This window comes from Marmota monax, unplaced genomic scaffold (assembly GCF_021218885.2).
Source record: "Marmota monax isolate L192 unplaced genomic scaffold, Marmota_monax_Labrador192_F-V1.1 WCK01_AAM20220418_F8-fsc00125, whole genome shotgun sequence".
In the NCBI taxonomy this organism is placed as follows: domain Eukaryota; kingdom Metazoa; phylum Chordata; class Mammalia; order Rodentia; family Sciuridae; genus Marmota; species Marmota monax.
The window spans coordinates 12,435,325-12,455,626 of record NW_026695235.1 but is presented as its reverse complement, the minus strand read 5'-3'; the positions used below and the strand labels follow the sequence as shown (position 1 = coordinate 12,455,626).

General features: G+C 63.0%; 1 protein-coding gene and 1 long non-coding RNA gene across 6 annotated transcripts in view; one reads left to right on the top strand and one right to left on the bottom strand.

Moving 5' to 3' along the window:
• Trpm2 (transient receptor potential cation channel subfamily M member 2) overlaps positions 1-20,302 on the bottom strand; it is a 52,281-nt gene that overhangs the window by 5,793 nt on the left and 26,186 nt on the right. For 3 of the 5 annotated variants that reach the window (XM_046438941.1, XM_046438942.2, XM_046438944.2), the window contains 16 exons: positions 19,983-20,120; positions 18,870-18,999; positions 18,496-18,641; positions 17,800-17,912; positions 15,903-16,116; positions 14,207-14,325; positions 13,552-13,684; positions 13,015-13,186; positions 10,859-11,042; positions 8,801-8,982; positions 8,421-8,553; positions 6,882-6,969; positions 4,908-4,995; positions 4,151-4,308; positions 2,017-2,093; positions 1,659-1,760 (listed from right to left, as the gene is read on the bottom strand). In XM_046438941.1, coding sequence (XP_046294897.1) covers positions 1,659-1,760; positions 2,017-2,093; positions 4,151-4,308; positions 4,908-4,995; positions 6,882-6,969; positions 8,421-8,553; positions 8,801-8,982; positions 10,859-11,042; positions 13,015-13,186; positions 13,552-13,684; positions 14,207-14,325; positions 15,903-16,116; positions 17,800-17,912; positions 18,496-18,641; positions 18,870-18,999; positions 19,983-20,120 — 2,177 coding nt within the window. Of the gene's footprint in view, positions 1-1,658; positions 1,761-2,016; positions 2,094-4,150; positions 4,309-4,907; positions 4,996-5,526; positions 5,741-6,881; positions 6,970-8,420; positions 8,554-8,800; positions 8,983-10,858; positions 11,043-13,014; positions 13,187-13,551; positions 13,685-14,206; positions 14,326-15,902; positions 16,117-17,799; positions 17,913-18,495; positions 18,642-18,869; positions 19,000-19,982; positions 20,121-20,302 lie in introns of those variants that run through there. The other 2 variants (XR_009226240.1, XM_046438945.2) reach the window with 2 other exon arrangements.
• Positions 14,316-17,817, top strand: LOC124089098 (uncharacterized). The gene is made up of 3 exons (XR_006850606.2): positions 14,316-14,937; positions 15,012-16,888; positions 17,713-17,817. It is a non-coding gene; the product is annotated as an uncharacterized LOC124089098 (long non-coding RNA).

Below are 20,302 nucleotides of genomic sequence, written 5' to 3'. Positions count from 1 at the left end.
CTCCCACCCCACCCACTGCCTGGCCCCCAACGTGGCACTGGTGGAGCCCAAGGGGCTTTCGGGTCATGGGGGTGAGCCCTGGACAGGGCAGAGGTCAGGCCCTTCCCCTTCCTCCCTCCCTGTCACCAGAGAGCAGCTGAACTCACGCACACTGCCCCCTGGGCACTGCCTCGCACGGGCCCACAGCCGAGTGCCAGCCGGCATGGCTGGACCCTCTGGCACCACCAGCCCAAACCATCCTCCTCTTCCTATTTGGACGGCCTCAGGTGCTGTTCATGGCGAAAGCTGATGGACACAGGACCACCCTCACTCCTAGGGAACCCCCCACTGCACCAAAGGCTCGGTGGAAGAAATTCACTTTAAAACTTATTAGAAGAAAATGGCAAGGGTATCTTTATGGTTGGTACAATTTGAATATGTTTTCTTCCCTCCAAACACAAGATTTTTTGTGGGATTTCAGGATTGGGACAAGGCAGGGCTGCTAAGAGGTGACGAGCACACATCCCTCCTGGTGGTTGGTGGGTGAGGGCTGACCGGCTGTCTTGAGAGTGGCCTGGCCTCTCTTGCTCCCTGCCTCTGGCCACCAGGTGTCCTGCACTGCCTCAGGAAGAAGCCCCAACAGTGCGGGCCTTGACCTTTGGCCAGAACCCCAAGCCGAAATGAACCTCTTTTCTTTATAACCTTGCCTAGTCTGCTGTGTCCCATCACCAGCAACACAAACAGACTGGAACACAACGTCACGGAGAGGACATCCCTGGAAAGGTGTATGAACTACACTCCACAGTGAGCTGTGAACCGTGAACCGTGAGCCTGGGGTGTGAGTCTCATTGCCCGTGCTCTCCACATGGCCCTGTGCACACCTGCCCGTTCCTGCTACCTCTGCTGGCCACCTACCTGCTCTCTCCTGTCACCTTCCCACAAAGCACCTGCTCCTTCCTGTGCCCACTTTGCCCCGTCTCTGTGGCCTGTCCCCAGAGTGGAACACTGGTGTGGAAGCCCTGGCTACATCTCTGTTTTGTGCCCTCCTGTCCCCTGCCACCTCCCCTGGCTCCCGGTGCAAACACCTGCCCTGTTCCAGAATGTCCCCCACGGTCTTGCCCTGCCTCCTCCTGTCCAGGGCCCATGCTCCCCTGCTGCCCACGCCCCAGAGACCTCATCCCTCCAGGTCTGCTCGTCCCTCGGGGTCTGCCTGCCCCTCCTGCCAGCCCCTTGCCAGGGCAGAAAGAGCTCCCCCGCCCCGGCCTGGCACATGGTGTGCACGGGCTACCGGGTACCTTCTGCTGGGCCCCCTCTGCTGCACAAGGGGGACGTGCCAACCTCGGACACTGGGAAAGGCACCCTCCTGCAGTGAGTCCTCAGCCACCACCCTGGGGCACAGTGCTATCTTCTCACATGTGACATTTGTCATCCCCACTTTACCACCATAAATCCACGTCCCCAAAGGTCACATCAGGGACCCAGGGACAAGCCGAGCTGGGCCCTCCCCATGGAACTTCCCCGGGAGGGCACCAAGGAGGTCTGCAGACTGCAGCTCAGGAGCTCTGAACGTCCGGGACTGTCTCCACCAGAAAAGTGCCCCATTTGCCAATGGCTGGCACTGCCCCAGACGCGGACCCCACGGGCGGTGGACTGAGGGCAGCGGGGCAGGGCACACTCACAGGGGGAGCCCGTCCCGCACTGCGTAGGCCCCGTGGAAGCTGCGGCGGTCCCTCGGTCCATCCAGGGTGTTGAAACTGATCCTGGACAGAGGCTCCGGGGCACTGGGAGCAAAACAAGGGCCCGCGTCCCCGTGAGAGGAGGGTGGGGGCAGAGGGCCTGGGCTCAGCCTCCACCTGTGCCCGCAGGGTGACCAGGCCCTGGGTGGCAGAGGGGCCTCTAGCCACAGGCCCTGCCCCAGGCCAGGAGGCACTGGGGAGGGAGCAGAGAGGGAGCAGGGAGCCCTCCAGGCTGGCCCCGGGTGGATTCTTGGGGTCCTCTGTGGAGGTCCTCTTAGGAGGATGAGCAGGGGCCACTCACTCTCCCACAGGATCCATGAGGGCTGTGTCCTTCCTCTCGGCCGTGTAAAAGGGAGGGTCATAGATGGCAAACTCCACCTGCACAGAACAGAGAGATTCTCGGGGTTTTGCCTGAAAGGAGTGGGCCCCAGGCACCAGGGCAGGCCTGGGGGCACCCACAGCAAGGCCAGGGTGGGCCTGGAGGCACCCACAGCAAGAACCAGGGTGGGCCTGGGGCGCCCACAGCAAGGTCCAGGGTGGGCCTAGGGGCGTCCACAGCAAGGCCCAGGGTGGGCCTGGGGCGCCCACAGCAAGAACCAGGGTGGGCCTAGGGGCGCCCACAGCAAGGCCCAGGGTGGGCCTAGGGGCGCCCACAGCAAGAACCAGGGTGGGCCTAGGGGTGCCCACAGCAAGGCCAGGGTGGGCCTGGGATGTCTACAGCAAGGCCCAGGGTGGGCCTAGGGGCGCCCACAGCAAGAACCAGGGTGGGCCTAGGGGTGCCCACAGCAAGAACCAGGGTGGGCCTAGGGGCGCCCACAGCAAGGCCCAGGGTGGGCCTAGGGGCGCCCACAGCAAGAACCAGGGTGGGCCTAGGGGCGCCCACAGCAAGAACCAGGGTGGGCCTAGGGGCGCCCACAGCAAGGCCCAGGGTGGGCCTGGGGTGCCCACAGCAAGAACCAGGGTGGGCCTAGGGGCGCCCACAGCAAGAACCAGGGTGGGCCTAGGGGCGCCCACAGCAAGAACCAGGGTGGGCCTAGGGGCGCCCACAGCAAGGCCCAGGGTGGGCCTGGGGTGTCCACAGCAAGAACCAGGGTGGGCCTGGGGCGCCCACAGCAAGGCCCAGGGTGGGCCTGGGGTGCCCACAGCAAGAACCAGGGTGGGCCTAGGGGTGCCCACAGCAAGGCCCAGGGTGGGCCTGGGGTGTCCACAGCAAGAACCAGGGTGGGCCTGGGGCGCCCACAGCAAGGCCCAGGGTGGGCCTAGGGGTGCCCACAGCAAGGCCCAGGGTGGGCCTGGGGTGCCCACAGCAAGAACCAGGGTGGGCCTAGGGGCGCCCACAGCAAGGCCCAGGGTGGGTCTGGGGTGCCCACAGCAAGGCCCAGGGTGGGCCTGGGGTGCCCACAGCAAGGCCCAGGGTGGGCCTAGGGGTGCCCACAGCAAGGCCCAGGGTGGGCCTGGGGTGCCCACAGCAAGGCCCAGGGTGGGCCTAGGGGCGCCCACAGCAAGGCCCAGGGTGGGCCTAGGGGCGCCCACAGCAAGGCCCAGGGTGGGTCTGGGGTGCCCACAGCAAGGCCCAGGGTGGGTCTGGGGTGCCCACAGCAAGGCCCAGGGTGGGCCTAGGGGCGCCCACAGCAAGAACCAGGGTGGGTCTGGGGTGCCCACAGCAAGGCCCAGGGTGGGTCTGGGGCGCCCACAGCAAGGCCCAGGGTGGGTCTGGGGCGCCCACAGCAAGGCCCAGGGTGGGTCTAGGGGCGCCCACAGCAAGGCCCAGGGTGGGCCTGGGGTGCCCACAGCAAGGCCGTGCCCAGGCAGGACCAATACCGCCCTGTGTGCCCAGCAGGTATGATGTGTGGGGCTGGGGAGGGTCCCAGGGGACAGCCGCACCAGGGACCCCAGCACTGGCACTGACATGCCAGCCCAGGAGGGGTCTTCCCAGGGTGAGGCGTGAGCCCAGCAGGACCCTGGGGGTGAGAGGGACTCCTCACAGCAGAATGGGGAGCAGGTAGCTGCCTGGAATGTTCCAGAAGGGCTGAGGGCCTGTGGGAGAGGGCAGGGGTGGCTCTCCCAGTGCCAGGATCACCTGTCTCTGTGCGTGTCTCTCTCTCACGCCTGACTCTGAGGAGGGGGAGCTGCTGCTCACTGGGGAGAGCGGGGTCTAGGGGAAGGGGAGGTGGGGGTCTTGGGGACAGGACAGCTGGAGATGATGACAAGCTGCAGCAGCAGCCTGGGCCACCGGCTCTGTGAGGGACCGGAGCACCTGTCAGGCCCTCTGTGCCCCTACCTGACCTACACGCCTCGGTCAGGGCCACCAGATGTCCAGAGCCCTGCGAGGCCGCCTGCTGGGAGCCCGACGAACACAGGAGGTGGCAGAGCAGGACCACCTCCCCTTCCAGAGCCTGGCCCCTCCTGCCTTGGGCTCGCAGGAGGGCACTCACCTTCCAGGGCACCTTCTCGTTGGGCACAGGGAAGCGTGTGACGGGGGAGTTGGGGTAGAGGAGGTGCCGGGCATTCACGTGGTAGCCATCTCCTGCTTCCTCTGCCTGCCTCCGGCTGCCCAGCTCAGCATCCGGCTCGTCGGCGGCCTTCTGGGGTGCTGGGAACAGCACACAAGTCACAACAGAAAGCCCAGCTCAGGTTCAGACACCAGCGCCAGTGGGCTCCTCTCCTGGGCCCTGTGCTGGGAGGGCAGCCTGCTCATGACCACGTCCCCAGCTGACACCTGTCTCCCTGCAGCTGCACAGAGCTCTCAGTGGTGCGCTGACCTCACAGCCCGCTACAGAGGCCTGTCCGGTCAGTGGTGACAAACTCGCTCTCTGAGGGCCAGCCACATCCAAGGAAAACCACTCACTCATGTCCATTTTGGGGTCAGCTGCAAATTTAGGAAAATGATCTTGCTTTCTGTTACTTGGGCCGTGGGACAGTCTGACATCCAGATAACTTGCCCACTCTCACCCCAACTTCGTAGCCAGGTGTTAGGAAATGGTCAGAATCAGCTGGCCAGGCTGCCCTGTCAAGTCCTGAGGACAGGCTGGGCCTGGGTGCTTGTGTGGTGGACGGGCTCTGCTCCCCTGGGGGCTGGCTTTGCAGGGCTCAGAGGCCCTGCAGCTGCCCCTCCTCCTGACCGATCCCAGATCCAGATGTACCCAGGCTGGCGGAGACCAGCTGTGAGCGTGGCCACACACTCACACTCACCTAGAGTGGGCACACCTGCTTCTGAGCCAAAGCCGCTGTCCTTCAGGGTCGCCACAATCCACTGCAAGGCTCTGGTCGTCTGGGCCATCTGGAAGGCATGCCCCAAGCAAGTCTGGTTGTCACCTGCTGCCACCAGCAGCACCCTCCTGCCCTCCACCCACCTTGGTGGTGAGGCTGGCGGCTGGCTCCTGGTCTCACTCCCCAGGCGACTCCAGCACCCGCCAAAGCCCCATCCCCTCAGCAGACTGAGCCTCTTAGCACCTTGAGCAGTTTGCAAGTCAAAAGCCCAGGGAGGTGTGCCAGGGTCCCGCTCCCCAGGCAGCCAGCCAACCTCAGGTGTGCCAGGGCCTGGAGTCCCCGCTGCCCTGGGGGCTGGCTGCTGACCCCAGTGTCAGACCGCGCTGCTTGGCCAAGAGAGACAGTGACCACAGGCCTGGACACACAGAGGCAAGGGGACCCCCTGCAGCCCCCAGGGGGACAAATCGGAACTGCGGGGGTGGGGAGGGGGCACCATGAACAGAAGCAAGAAGCAGACCCAGCGCTGCCCCCCAGGAACTTCTGTAGAGACCGGGCACAGGGGTCGCTGGGCGCTGTCTGTGAAACAGCAGTGACTGCTCACCCAGATCGGGGGGTCGGCGAGGCCAGGACCCCTGGGGAGGCCTGGGAGTCGGCAGCCTGGTCAGGGCTGGCCAAAGTTGGACACCCCAGCAGCATGGCAGCCTGAACCTGGAGCAGGGCTCCAACTGGCTGGCCGGGCAGCTGTGGCTGCAGGTCTCCGTCAGAAGCTCCAGCCTGGGGCCTGGCCCGCGGACCTTGACCAGGGGTGGTGGAGGCTGAAGGACAGGAGGTGTCGGGGGGACAACGTGGGCCATGACCATTTATGGTAAGGCAAGAACACACACAAGAGTCTGGTGACGTCCATGCCAGGCGCCAAGTTGCTGTGGACCCCAGAACCGCCCTGCTGAGTCCCCTGGATCTCAGAGAGAAACGAGGGAGCCAGGGCTCCCCACACAGCCCCCCTGCTCGTGCCCTGGGTGCCAGCACTACCCAGGACGTCCCCTGCACTGCCTGGTCAGCAGGACCCTGGCACACCTCCCTCACCCACTCCACTCTCCCCACACCCCCAGGCCAGGACCTCTGCAGTCCCAGGGCACATGGGGAGCAGGCACCCATCTCGTGGGTTGAAGTGCCCCCAAACACTCATGTCCCCCCAGAACCCAGAGTACCATTTTGTGTAGAGATAATCTTTGCAGATGCGATTAGTTAAGCACCCTAACCCACTGTGGATCAGGGTGGACCCTGCGTCCAGTGACTGGTGTCCCTGTAAGAACAGGAGCCCAGCATCCACCAGGAATGAGGCCATGTGAGGCAGGATGCGGGGACTGGAGCAAGGGGACACAAGCCAAGGGACGCCTGGGACCACCGGAAGCCAGAAGTGGCAGGGAGGACCCCTCTGGAGTCTCCAGAGGGATGGAGCCAAGTCCAAGCCGCCCAGCCTGGGGCGTCTGTCACAACAGCTCCGGGAAGCTCGCACCACTAGGCGGGAGCAGGCCAGCCTCCCCCCATGGCCCTGCAGCTCTTCCGCCCACCCCCGCCCCCGAGCACACCCTCTGAGGCCAGGACCCCACCCCAGCTAAGGGCACCTGTTCCTTCCCCATGCTGCTTCGCACCAGCCCGGTGGTCCCCACGGAAGCTCGCGGCCATCTCTGCACAGCCCCCAAGGCTCTCCCTCCCTCCCCAGCTCGGCCTCTGCGGGCTGGAAAGCAGCAGGGGCTGTCTTCAGGTCCTCCCCCTCAGGGAGCCTGCCACGGCTGGAGCAGGGGACAAGCAGTCTGCTCCTGGGACCAAGTGGGAGCACCTCTCCCACAGGCAGGGCCCCACCACACAGTGTCCGGGTAGGAGGGGGCTCTTCTGGCTGAACGACTTCCCTCCGCTCCCGATCTTCCTACCTTGCTTCCAGTCTTGATGACCCACCTGTTCCTCCAGGGAGGCCAGTCTCTGCTCCATGGAGCTCGATCTCTTCACACGGTCCATGTCCAGCAGCTCCACCATGGCGTCCACCCTGAAGGAAGACGCAGCTGAGCCACAGCCAGGCGCGGGGCCCTGGGACATGGGGGGAGACCCGATGCCACTTGCTGGGCCCCACCAGAGCCAGCGGCCTGGGCTCTCGCTGACTGCTTGGCCATCATCCTCTCCTGATTAGAGAGCATTTCTAACAGGCGTTTCTGCTGCAGGTGAACTGCTAGAGCCCCGGAGGAGACGGCCTCTGCAGACGCATGGCCAGGGCCACAGGGCGTCTGAGAGCCAGCAGGGAGCTGGGCAGATGGGGCAGGTGAGAGGGTGCACACACCTGAGCTGGACACCTGGATCTGCCCCCGGCTGCCCCCCCCTGAGCCCTGGGTCATGAGCACCTGGGAGCAGCTGGGTTGGTTTTGGGGGGCAGGTAGTGCTGAGTTTGGGGATTGTTTGCTTTTGTCCTAACTGCTACAGCACAGGCCCCTCTGCCTACCTTGGCCTCTGCGTTCATAGTTAAATTACCGTGGCCAGCCTCTCCCCAGAGCTCTGGCTGTGCCTGGGGTGGCTTCTCCTGCCTGCGGTGCCAGCAGCAAGCAACGTATTTTCTTAACATTTATTCTTTAGGTGTAGATGGACACTACACAATGCCTTTATTTTTATGTGGTGCTGAGGATGGGATCGAACCCAGGTCCCAGCCGTGCTAGGGGAGCGCTACCGCTGAGCCACAGTCCCAGCCCCAAGCAATGTATTTTTGTAATAAAATGAGTAGTCATTTCAACCAGGGACCAGTGTCACTGAGGGTGTGGCCCACTTCCAGGCATCTGGGAAGGGGAGGAGGCTCTCTGCCTCTGGGGTGAGTCTGCTTTGGCCCACACAGTTCTCTGCCTTAAGTGGGTGGCACCTTATCCCCTCCCCCCTTCACTTAATGAGAAACCTGGGGCCAGCCAGGAGCAGGGCTTGGCCACAGCGAGACACACTGAAAGCCGAGCCCTGAGGCCAGGTCTCCCTGCAACCTGCCGTGGGCAGTCAGGACCTGCTGGCTGCTACAGGGCTGAGGGACTGGTGGAAGAAAGGTCTTTCACTGGTGTTGCACCCTGGAAAGAAGCAGGGAGGACGGAATTGGGAGAGGGTGACGGTGCAGTTGTGCAAGTGTCCCCAGGCTGGGCTCCAAGGCCCTGCAGAGGTGCAGCGAGGAGGTACGCCAACCGTCTCCTCCCTGGCCTCCTGCACGTTAGCCTCCTGGGGGGGCCTGCTCCTCCTCCAGCCCACCAGGTCTTCCTTCCATCACCCAGCTGCCCTAGGACCCCCAGGGCCCGGTGATGTGAGCTGATGGCCAAAGCCCCTTCCACCTGCTGCGCTGGGTGAGCCGGGCACAGATGCCCCATCTGCTCGAGTCTGGGCACAGTGACACCCAGTTCTCCCTCCATGGCACGGGCCTGGGCCTGCCCAGGTGAGATGGCCCTTTGGTCCCTGTGGATGGCCGCCGGGCCTCCGTACTTGCTGCTGATGTCCTGGATCCTCTGCTCCGGCTGCTGCTGGAGCTGGCACTGCCGGTTCTGCAGGTAGTTCTCCTTCAGGTACATCTCCCAGGACAGGAGGGCTGCCTCCTCGTTCTTCTCCAGCTTGTTCTCTGTCGGGACAGGGCTGGGTCAGACAGAGGGGACTTGAGCCCACCTGAGGCCCGGCCCTGGGGCCCTGGGTCTGTCACCCCCTCTGCCCCCACTGCCCCCATGGGAGCCCAGCAGTCTGAGCGGTCAATGTGCCTGCTCAGTCTTCCGTCTTCTTAGGAACCCAAAAATTGGAGCTGCCACCCCCACCCTCAGGTCCCCACCTGTGCCCAAGGTGGCGGCACGTGGGCCCGGCAGGAGGGCACTCACTGAGCTGCTTGTGCCTCTTGGCTGGGATCTTCAGCACCACCCTCTTGACCAGGAGCTGCAGGTGGCTGAGGAGGATGAAGGGGGGCGGCGCAGGTGGCCGGCCGTGGTACTCCTCTATCAGGTCATGGCGCTGGAACTTCCAGATCTGGTCGGTGTGCTCCTGGACCTGCTGGAAGGTGTAGCTGGCAGGGAGGTGAGGGGGACGGGCAGGTCAGTATGTCTGCAGGAGACAGACGCAGGTGTCTTGTGGGTGCCCGTGGACAGCAGAAGCAGCCGGCACGGGGGGACAGCGTGGGACACCCCACGCGGTGGACCAGCCTCCCGAGAGCCCGGTGAGAAAGCAGACAGGCCATGTGGCTCTCAGATGCCAAAAGCCTTCTTACATGGCAGAAGGGGGGACAGACACCAATTGCCATTGACCTCTGGGAGGGATGATCTGTTGATCTGACACCAGCTGGTCACCCCGAGCTGTGTCCAGACACCACCATCTAGGTGTCTGGAGCTGGCCTGGCAGAGGATGTCCCAGACGGACGACTGGCCTTCCTGCCAGCCTGGCCTCTAGTTCTCAGTTCAAGTGGGGAGGACTCTCGATGTCAACACAGGGGGCCATCCCAGGACTCAGCCCTGAAAGGGGAGATGGGCACCTGACGCACTAGGAGGGGAAGGACTTCAGAGGCCACAGTCCCTGGAGCATGCCTGCAGAGGTGGGCAGGGTGCCCAAAGGGTTTTCTGAATTTCGGGGAGTGCCACTGGCGGGCTGGGCTCTCCTTGGCGGGGCTGCTCACTGTCAGGCCAGCAGCGGATCAGGGAGCCCAAGACGCCCTGGGGTCCTGGGTCCTGGGACCCGGCCCCGGCAGGCACCAGGGTTTTCATTCTTGGTATCTCCTGCTTTCCGACTCCTCTTAAGCCATCGCGGCATTCCCCGTGCTCCAGGCTTAAGACCCGCAGAAGCCTAATGGCCCCCACACCCTGGCTAGCAGCTGCTACACTAACTAGAGATCTACAGTAGAGGGAGGTCCTGGGGCCCAAGATGAGGGCGTCCACCCAGGCTGGCAGGACAGGTCACCTGTTTTGTATCTTTTGTTTTACCAACAAAATAGCAAAGTTCTAATAAGATGGAATGTTTCAAAACACCAAGTATTTTTTTCAACTCCTCGACATTTTCAAAGAGAAGCAAGAGCTACTGTATCAGCTTCCTATAGCTGCTATAACAAGTCGCCACAAACTTGGTGTCTGGAAACAAACCCATAGTGCGTCACAGGGCTGTTCCTCCTGCAGGCTCCGGGGAAGGTCTGTCCCTTGCCGTTCCCATGGTCCAGAGGCCCCTGCGACCTGCTATGTTGGGACCACCCAGGTGACCCGGGGTCATCTCCCATCTCAGGACCCTGGACGGCATCCCGTCTGCGAAGGCCCCTCACCACCTCATGGCCACAGCTTCTTCAGGTTAGATGGGGACATCCTGGGGTGGGGGTCTATCCAAGCTGCTCCCTAGGGAGCTGCAGGTCACCTCTGCTCTGTGGGTCCCGGGGATGCTACCCACAAAGAGCTGACACCTGACTGTGGGTGACACACAAAACCACTGTGAAATGTGGAGACGTGTGGGGGTCAGCTTGACAGGTGGACAGGCAGTCCGCACAGGACCTCAGTGCCGGGAACGGGTCTCAAGGAAGCCTCAGCACACACCATCAGAGGGGTCAGCAGGGGCCGCAGGAGCACGCTCAGGAGGTGAGGACACAGCAGGACACTCAGGGGACAAGGGGCAGCCCTGAGCAGCCAGTGGCCACCACATGTTCCCAGGTGGAGCTACGGACTTGAGGTGGCCTGGTCAGCATGGTCAGCACCCCAGGATGAGCAGGACACATGTGTGCTCTGGGTGCCCCAGGAGCAGCGACATGGACAGGCCAGCATGCTGTGACCAGGGAGCTGTGGCCATGCGTGTGGCCCTGGGATGTTAGAGGTGCCTCCGTGGGACAGGCATCCTGGGTGGCCCTCTGAGAGGACACAGACTAGTGTGGGGCCCAGGAGGCCCTGGCACGGCGCCCGCCCACTGGCACTCACTTGAACATGGCGATGAGGAGGTTGAGCAGCAGGATGTTGGTGAAGAGCAGGTAGAGGCACAGCAGGAGGACCGTCAGCCACTCGGGGAAGGCCGGCGCCTGTCCCGCTGCGTCGCTCTCGGGGCACTTGGGCTTGTAGGGGTCTGTGCCATTGGGGCTGCACTGGTCCATGTTGAAGTTCACGCCTGGCATTGGGAGGGGGTGGGAAAGTCAGGGACAACACAGAGTCACAGGTGTGGCTGGAAGGCACCCAGCAGCCAGGCACCGCCAAGGGCCCCAAGGCCCGGCACGCGAACACCCAGTAAGCACAGCGCCAACTCAGGCCTGGACAAGTCCAATGAGCGCATCTATCCACATCCAAGCATCCTCCTCAGGGAGGACCCGTGAATGCCAAGGTTAGCCCAGAGCCAGAGATGCCCCAGGTTGGCATGCGTCAGGATCCAGCCCCCCACCTGGCACTTCTGAGGCCACAGTCATGGTGAGACACGGGTCCCGGCCCTGGGGGAATTCAATTTGGTTGAAAAGGATTTTAAAAGAAAAAAATTAACAACAGCATGAGAAAATCAAATACTTAGAAATAAATTTGACAGAAGGAGCGTAAGACTTGTACACTGAAACCGCAGACTGTTGTTGCAATAAACTAAAAATCTTAATAAGTGAAAAGACATCCTGTGTAACAATCCAAATTCCAGATTTTTTTTTAGAGAAATGGATGAGCTGGTCCAAAAATTCGTGTGGACCCCACGGGTCCAGAGGCCAAAGCAATCTGTAAAAGGAGGAACAAAGCTGGGGTACTGGCCCCCCCGATGTCAAAACTTACTACAAAGCTACAGTAAGCAGGACAGTGAGGGGCTGCTGAGGGACTGGCGTGCTGACTGACAGGGCAGAGCCGAGCATCCAGAAGTCAGCTCTGACCTTCAGTCGACAGGCTTTCAACAAGGATGCAGACAATTCAGTGAGAAAGAACCATCCTGTGAGCAGGCAATCCCTGACCGCTGAACACCCACACGCTAAAGAATGGCACTACGCACCCACCAAGGTCATTTAAATGGTCAAAGGACTGAAGAAGGAGCCAAAGCTATAGAAGTCTTAGAAGAAAAGCAGACATAAAAATCTCCGTGGCTGTGGGTCAGGTTTCATACACGGGACCACAAGCACAAATGGTTAAAAAAAAAGATTGTTCAGTTGATCTTCTCCAAATCAAAGATTTGCATGCTTCAAAGAGAGTGTTTTCCTAAAGAAAGTGAAAGATGTGGTGACAGAATGCAAATCCTCTATGTGCTGAGGGTCTGGTGTCACAATTCTCACTTCTCAACAAGAGAAAAACAATAAAGAACCGAGGGAAAGTGGGCGAAGGGCAGGACTAGCCGTTCTCCAAGGAAGGGGTGCTCGGCACGGAGCCCAAGGGAAAGCCAGTCAAGACCTCCTAAGCTGCCGCGGCCACCCACTGTGACGATGATGAGCAAGGACAGTCCTGGGTGCTGGCGAGAGATGGGGGCCTGGTCCCCTCAGAGGAGTGCGGCCACAGGGACTCCCATCAGTGTTCACGGCCACATTGTTCATAGGAGCCAGATGGCAGCAGCAACCCCGTGTTCACCAGGCTACGGGTGAGCAGCAACCGTGTAAAGCTTGCACAATACACTAGCGATAAAAGGAAGTGCCACACCGCGTCCCGCGGAGGGAGCCAGACGCCACCTTCATACCCATTTCCCTATTTACAGAAACCTCAGGGAGGCAGACGCAGGTCCACAGGAAGCAGACCACACTGCCCCACGCTGCAGGGAGGGGAAGGGAGGCCACTGCCCACGGGGAGGGGCGTCTCTTGGGTGACGTGAAGGCTCTAAAAATGCTCAGAGCCGTTGGCACGGATGCGGTGCAGGTGGCTGGCACGTGGCTCACGCGTAAGGACGCTGTTTAAAAACAGCAGCCACTCTACAGACGGGGGGACTTCTGCCTGGGGTGGGGGGACAGAGCAGCAGGTGGCATTTAACACTGGGGCTGGGGCTGGGGCTGACGCCCACACCCTGGCTCCCTGGTGACACCCTTGTGCCTCTATTGGGCCAATGTGCTGCTGACGGAGCACGAGCCCCAGCCCTCCCCATCCCCTGAGCGTCCCTGTCCCTCCCGTGTCCTAGCCCAGCCGCGCCCAGTGCCTACCATCAATGTAGGCCGGGATCTGGCCGAAGATGGTGAGGTAGGAGTGGTAGACGACCCCTCGGAAGATCCAGTCCACCCGGCTCTCGTTGTGGATGAGGATGGCCTGCTTGGCCACCCCGAAGGACACCACCCACACGGCCAGCAGGAAGAGGAAGAAGAAGACGTCCTTCATCTGCAGAGACAGGCACCAGCTGCCGTGCGCCCGTGCTCCTCGGCCTGCCCGGGGAGCTTCCCGCAGTGCCCAGCCGTGGCGGAAGACCACCTCCACCACGCGTGGACACGGGAGGCCAGGTTCCTCGGGCAGCAGCTCTGGGCCACCTTATCCCCATAGAGCTCACCAACCCCACGGGGGAGCCCCTGGGGCAAGGGGGTCAACAACCCCGACCCGGGGGGATGCACCGCAGGGGAACAGGGTGGGAGCCAATGCAGGGCGGGAAGAGCAGCCGAGACGACCTGGAGGAGGGGGCCGCAGGGGCAGAGATATGAGGGGTTTGGGAGCCCAGGGCGCAAGGCCAGGCCGGGCGGCCCCTCCCTTACCATCCGCTTCACGATGATTATCTTGGGCCCCAGGGTCTTGCTGACAGTAAAAATGTGCATCAGGCGGAGGCAGAACATGATGAAGGCCAGAGAGAGGATGATGCGTCCCGGGTACAGGGTGGACGGGATGAGCCTGGCAGCCGGGTAGGGCAGGGACACTGGCCTCAGGCTCTGCTCCCCAGACCACTGTGGCTCCAGAGCCTGCCCCTAGGTCTGTCTAGCACTGGGGGCTCTGGGAGCCCCGAGGGCGAGGTCAAGACAGAGCCTCTGGGACTCTTCTTCAGAAGGGTCCAGACGCCCAGCCTCAGCAGGGCAGCCAGGCGGGGACGTCCTGGGAAACAGGATGCTTGTCATGGAGAGAGGGTGCCGCAGCCTCCCAGACCAGGGCCACAGGGGCTAAGAGTGACCCAGCAGGAGGGGTGGGGAGCAGAGGGTCTGGGGAGGGGCACTCCTGGCTGCAGTTGGTGGCCCTGCCCGTGGGTGCCATCCAAGGTGGGCTCCCCCACACCCCTGAGGGCAGACAGAGCAGGACCATCACATCACCCAGGGACGATGGCGGTCTGAGGCTCAGAGCAGAGCCAAGCCCTGGGCGGAGGCTGAGCTGCTGGGGATGACGGCGCCACACAGGGAGGGCAGAGGGCCTGGGGCAGCTCACCGGCAGGTCAGCCCCACTATGAAGAGCAGGATGGCAGCCACGTCCAGCTTGTTCCAGAAGTCGCTGAAGTACAAGGATGCCATCTTCCTCAGCCCGCACTCGTCAGGGTCGTAGAAGAGCTGCGGGAGAGGCCGAGAGGCCGTCACCACGTCACACGGGCACCTCACACTCCCTTCCTCAGTGGGCGGTGAGAGGGGCGGGGAGCGGGTCAGGGCAGAGCGGGCAGCATGGGCAGCGGGTTCTCTCCAGGCTCTGCTGCCAGCTGGAGCCCTCCCTCCAGCCCGTGACCTGCCCGCGAGACGCGTGCGTGCCTGTGCACACGTGTGTGCGTGTGTGCGTGTCGTGCCAGCAGCTCCCCGGGATCTGCTCTGGCAGCAACTGGGCCTGTTCTCTGAGGCAGCCCAGAGTGGAGGGGGCCAGGAGGGGGCCAGGAGGGGGCCCGGAGCCCTGTGGCTGCCCAGGAGGAGCCCCACCCCCGGTGGCAGATGTCCTCCCCGGGTCTGAGGACAGCCCGTTCCTTGTCTGAGGCTCCCCCTGCCAGGCTGGGCTGGGGGAGCATGGAGACCTCCGGCCCCTCGAGGAGAGATTCCGACTGCAGAAGGAGGCACTTGGAGAAACGGCTGGCCAAGCAGGACCCGGCACCCTCCCGACCTGCCCAGTCCAGCCCTGTGCTTCCTTCCTGGGGCTGGCTCCTCCCCAGGGACCCCCAACAGGCAGGATGTTAACCCAGGGTAAGCAGGACTTCTCTCCGAGGCCTGCAAGGTCAGCAACCAGAGGTCACGCTGACCAGAACCTTCTCCCATAGGGCCTAGCCCAGCCCTGAGGGACACATCAGCCCAGCCCATCGACCTGCTGCCGCTAGGTGCTGGCATCTTAGATCTGCAGTGGGGACTCTCCACGCTGACCGGGCCCAAAGGCACTCAGGAAGTCCTGGAAGATGGCCCCAGAGCGCAGAGCTGGGCACGTGCTGCCAGGCAAGCTCGTCTTCATTACCTGGGCTTGGGCCACTCCAGGTGGCCCAACAGTGAGACGGGGCGAGGGGCAGGTGGGCTGTGCAGGGCCACTTGACCTCTGGAGGGGCCAAGGTCAGCCAAAAGGGTGCTCAACCAGTCTTTGTGACAGACACCCAGTAAAAGCCCTGGGCACTGAGGCCCCAGGGAGTGTCCCTGGTGACATTGTCCCATGAGGGTTGTCACACGTCCTTCCTGGGAGAATGAAGTGCTGCACAGCCGCACAGGGAGGACCCAGGAGGTCTGGGTGCAGGGCTGTCCTGGGGTGGCCCCCTGCCCTTCCCTCGGCGGGCTTGAATCTGCACTTAGGCTGGGAAGAACGGGAGGGTGGGGACTCAGCCAGCCCAGCTCCCACAAGTGACGCAGCCTGAGTGGCCCAGGACCCCACACCCAGCCACGCCCTTCTCAGGGGTGAGAGCCAAACACCCACCCAAAGCCCCTCTGGTGCCAGGAAGGAGGATGTCTGTGGGGTGCCCCCTGCCAGGCCCCGCTGGGCGACCAGGGTGCCTCCTCTGCCCAGGGCCCCACTGGCTCCCAAGGGCCGGGTGAGGCTCCTCAGGGATGGGCCAAGGGTCCACTGTGAGAAAGCGGCCAGGCTGGGTCTCCCAGGCAGGGAGTGCCTGACGGACACCGTGTGCCACCATGGGGAGGGGTCCGAGGACTCTGAGAGTGCAGGGCAGGCACACCTGCCGCGTCTCCTCGCACACCAGGGAGAAGAGCCAGAGGTAGATGAGGCACTCGCACCAGGAGGGCGTGGGCTGGAAGTCCACCATGAGCACGTAGGCCAGGAGGCACAGGAAGGCAAAGTAGGACAGGATGTTCAGGTGGAAGATGACCACGGGCGCGTTGAAGAAGGCACGGGCGCGGGCGGGGCCGCCGAGGGCCTGCAGCCTCTTCTCCCTGCAGGTGCGGCAGCAGACACCAGAGGGCGCACGTGAGGGGCCGAGGGTGCCACAGTCCCACCCATTACCACCAGGGGGCCCCATTCCCCTGAGATGTGACCCAGGAGTGGAAGGTGTTGGGGGGTGTCACCTGGCATGAGAGGTCACACGGCGGTTCTGGAGAGACCCTCACAACCAGCCTTGGTCTTTCTGGCCCTCTGGACCCAGGACCCACCCCCACAGCCACAGGAGAAGGGGTCGGACCCACAGCCCAACACAGTGAGGACCCAAAGGTCAACCCCTCCACATCTGCCCAGGGCCACGGACACGGTGACTCCCACTGGGGGGCAGTATGAGCCCAGCCCGATGTGGAGCCCACCTGCAGTCTCCTGGTGCTGGGTGGACACTCAACCTCAGGTGCCCCCATAAGGGGGGACCAGATGGCCACCCGGGCTGGGGCCCCAGCTCTGTCCCTGGGCTCCCATCCAGTTCCCAGTAAAACAGGCTGAGAGCTCAACTGGACGCCACTTGCTTCTGAGGAGGCCACAGGGGATGCTGGGCCAGGCCTGAACCTGCAGCCACCATCAGCCACCACTGTCCCCTCCTGGTTGGAGACTACTCCGCCCAAACAGGCTGTGCACCCACAGCACAGGAAGGCTCTCCACCTCGGGGCACTGTGGCCCACCTGGACTGGCTCAGGTCGGTGCCAGGGGCCTTGATGTGCTCCACCCTCCCCATCCCCAGGAAGCTAAGGCTGTGGGTCAGGCTGGCCAGCACTCCACCTCTGGCAGGTGGGTGGCACTCGGGGGTGTCGGGGGCGTGGGGGTGGGGCCCGTGGGTGTGGGAGCCCGTGGGTGTGGGGACCCGTGGGTGTGGGGGTCCGTGGGTGTGGGGGCCGTGGGTGTATGGGGCGTGGGTGTGGGGCCCGTGGGTGTAGGGGCCATGGGTGTGGGGGCCCGTGGGTGTGGGGCCCGTGGGTGTGGGGGGCGTGGGTGTGGGGGTCCGTGGTGTGGGGGTCCGTGGTGTGGGGGGCATGGGTGTGGGGGGCGTGGGTGTGGGGGGTGTGGGTGTGGGGCCCATGGGTGTGGGGGCCCGTGGGTTTGGGGGCCCGTGGGTGTGGGGCCTGTGGGTGTGGGGGGTGTGGGTGTGGGGCCCATGGGTGTGGGGGTCCGTGGGTGCGGGGGCACATGAGTGTGGAGGTCCATGGATGTGGGGGGTCCGTGGGTGTGGGGGTCCGTGGGTGTGGGGGTCCATGGGTGCGGGGGCCCATGAGTGTGGAGGTCCATGGATGTGGGGGGTCCGTGGATGTGGGGGGCCATGGGTGTGGGGGGCCATGGGTGTGGGGTCCATGGGTGTGGGGGGCCATGGGTGTGTGGTCCGTGGGTGTGGGGGTCCGTGGGTGCGGGGGCCCATGAGTGTGGAGGTCCATGGATGTGGGGGGTCCGTGGGTGTGAGGGGTGTGGGTATGGGGGTCCGTGGGTGTGGGGGGCATGGGTGTGGGGGCCATGGGTGTGGGGCCCATGAGTGTGGGGGCCCATGGGTGCAGGGGCCTGTGGGTGTGGGGCCCGTGGGTCCTCCCTCCACCTCCTGCCCACGTGCATCCCAACCACCCTAGGGCCCTGGCACAGCGGCAGGACCCAGGCCCCTTGCTCCCAGGCCCCCAGGAGCACCCACAGCCCCGAGGCCCGCGGCCCCGCTGCACCTGAAGGAGACGAGGCCAGTGAAGAGCAGCGGGAAGGCCAGCATGCACAGGATCACCCGCCACAGCCCGTTGTCCACGCAGAGCTGGCCCCACCACACCTTGGTCAGGAAGGCCTGTGGACAGCGGGGGTCTTGGGTGGGTGGGCACCCCAGCCTGCCTGATCCCACCTCTCATCCCACCCAAGGGTGACACCACACCCTCGGTGACCACCAGGGTGCGCTCTGAGCCCCCGCTGCAGGTGGCCAGCACAGGACAGGTGCCTTTGCAGGACGGGCTCCAGAGGGGCAGAGCTGGGCGGTGGTCCACAGTGGTAAGGGGAGGACAGTGGGTCTCACACCAGTGGGGGTCCACCTGTGACTCCCGTCCGTCTGTCCTCCCTTCTAGAGCTGAGGGCGCCATCCCCGCAGGTCCCCAGGCCCCTCAGTCCCAGGCTCTCACTGGGACTCAGCTGGCCCTCTAAGCCCCGGGGGTGGGGCCAGGACTCCTCCTCCCCAGGTCACATGGAGCCGCCTGGACGCGGGGACAGCCTGACGCTGTGCTGGGAGGAGCCCCCAGAGTTGGGGACGTGCCCTGTGCCAGGCTTGGTGGCCCCTGCCCTGCTCTGCAGCAGCAGTGACCTGCCCCGTCCCTCCCGAGGCCTGGAGGCTGTGACCGTCCCAGAGCACCCAGGCACTGCCGGCGGGCCTCAGCGGTCACCTGGATGCCGCCGTGAGAGACGAACTTCATGTCCTTGGCCTCCAGGGCCAGCTGCAGGCAGGTGGTCTTCCCCCAGGCCTCCGACACGCGGATGAGCAGCTTCTGGGCTCTCTCTTCATCCTTCCGGTAGCACTCGGTGAAGACCCCTGGGCAGAGGAAGATCTGAGTCAGAACAGCAGGTGACAGTCACCAAGCCTTGGGGAGAGTCACAAAGCCAGCCCTCCAGAGGGCACCCTGGACTGAGATTTTGCACATGGGGGCAAAACAGGCAGGTGGAGCTGATGCCGCCAAACACCCAGGCCAAGAGGCAAGAACCCCAGGGCGACAGCAGGTGTGTGAGCCAGGGTCTGGGCCCAGTGTCCCTCAGCGCTCACCGATGGCTCTGTGTTCAAACTCGTCCGCCAGGGCCAGCATCTCCTCCGAGCTATCTGTGTCCTCCTCCTCCTTGGACAGCTCCTTGAGGATCTTACTGCACGCCAGGGCGGCGGCAATGCAGTCCTGGCTCTGGGGACACCAGGGGAGCAGTGAGGCCTGGAGCCAGCCAGGGCCACCCCTGCCCAGGACCAGGCACAGCCAGGCACAGTGTGGGCTGTTACAATGGCCTGCAACCACTGCTGATGGCCACCTGCTACACCGACCACGGAGACATCTGCTTGCCCTACACTACCCTAGTGGACAGATGACATGGCACGTACCCTGGCCTACGAGGACCTGGAGGGGCCACAAAGGACAGTCTTCCCACAGGCCTTGGCCCTGGACATGACAAGTTTGGCCCTGGACATGACAAGTTTGCTTGGCAGGCCTTTTTTTAATCATTTATTTATTCTAGTTTGTTATATATGAGGGCAGAATGCAATTCACTTCACATTGCACACACACAGCACAATTTTCCAAGTCTCTGGTTGTACACAGAGTATTTTCACACCATTCGTGTCTTCATACATGGACTTGGGGTAATGATGTCTGACTCATTCCACTGTCTTTCCTACCCCCACGCCCCCTCCCATCCCGTCCATTCCCTTTGCCCAATCTAGAGTCCCTCCGTTCCTCCCAAGCCCCCCCATCGCCATTATGAGTCAACATCCTCATATCAAAGAAAACACTCGGCCTTTGGTTTTTGGGGTTTGGCTTCTTCTCTTAGCCTGATACTCTCCAACTCACCCATTTACCTGCAAGTGCCATGATTTTATTCTCTTAACGCTGAGCAATGTTCCACTGTGTATATACACCACAGTCTCCCTATCCGTTCATCTACCAAAAGCTGTGTCCCTTAGTATTGGAAGGATTTTTTAAAAATGATAAAATAAAAAGATTTCCTTCCTAGAGCAAAGTTCTTGTTTCTGCAACACAGGGCACTAAGTCCTGCTGTGACCAGACCCCACTGCCCTCCCTGCACAGCTGTGGGGGGCCCCACTTGCTGTGGGCACTGGGCTTCCTTCCATTGGTCAATAGCCTATAGTTGTGTTCCAAGAAGCAAGTCTTATTACCTGTGCCCAGATGATGCCCGCTAGCTCCCGGCGGTTCTGGACGATGGCCCAAATGAGAAGGTCCCGAACCGGGTCCATGGTGAAGGTGACATGGCCCGATGAGCGCTTGTAGAGGGACCGGAGGCTCACTCCCTGCACCTGGGGGCAGCGGACAGCCCAGGTCCCACCGAGGCCCACTGGCATCAGAAGCCAGGGCTGTCGGAACACCCGTCCTGCCCCGTCCCGGCCTCAGGGTCACTGTCCCAGAGACTGAGAGCATAGCCTGCATTTTCAGCAGCCCAGGTCATTCTTACACACACCGCAGTTCGAGGGCCACTATT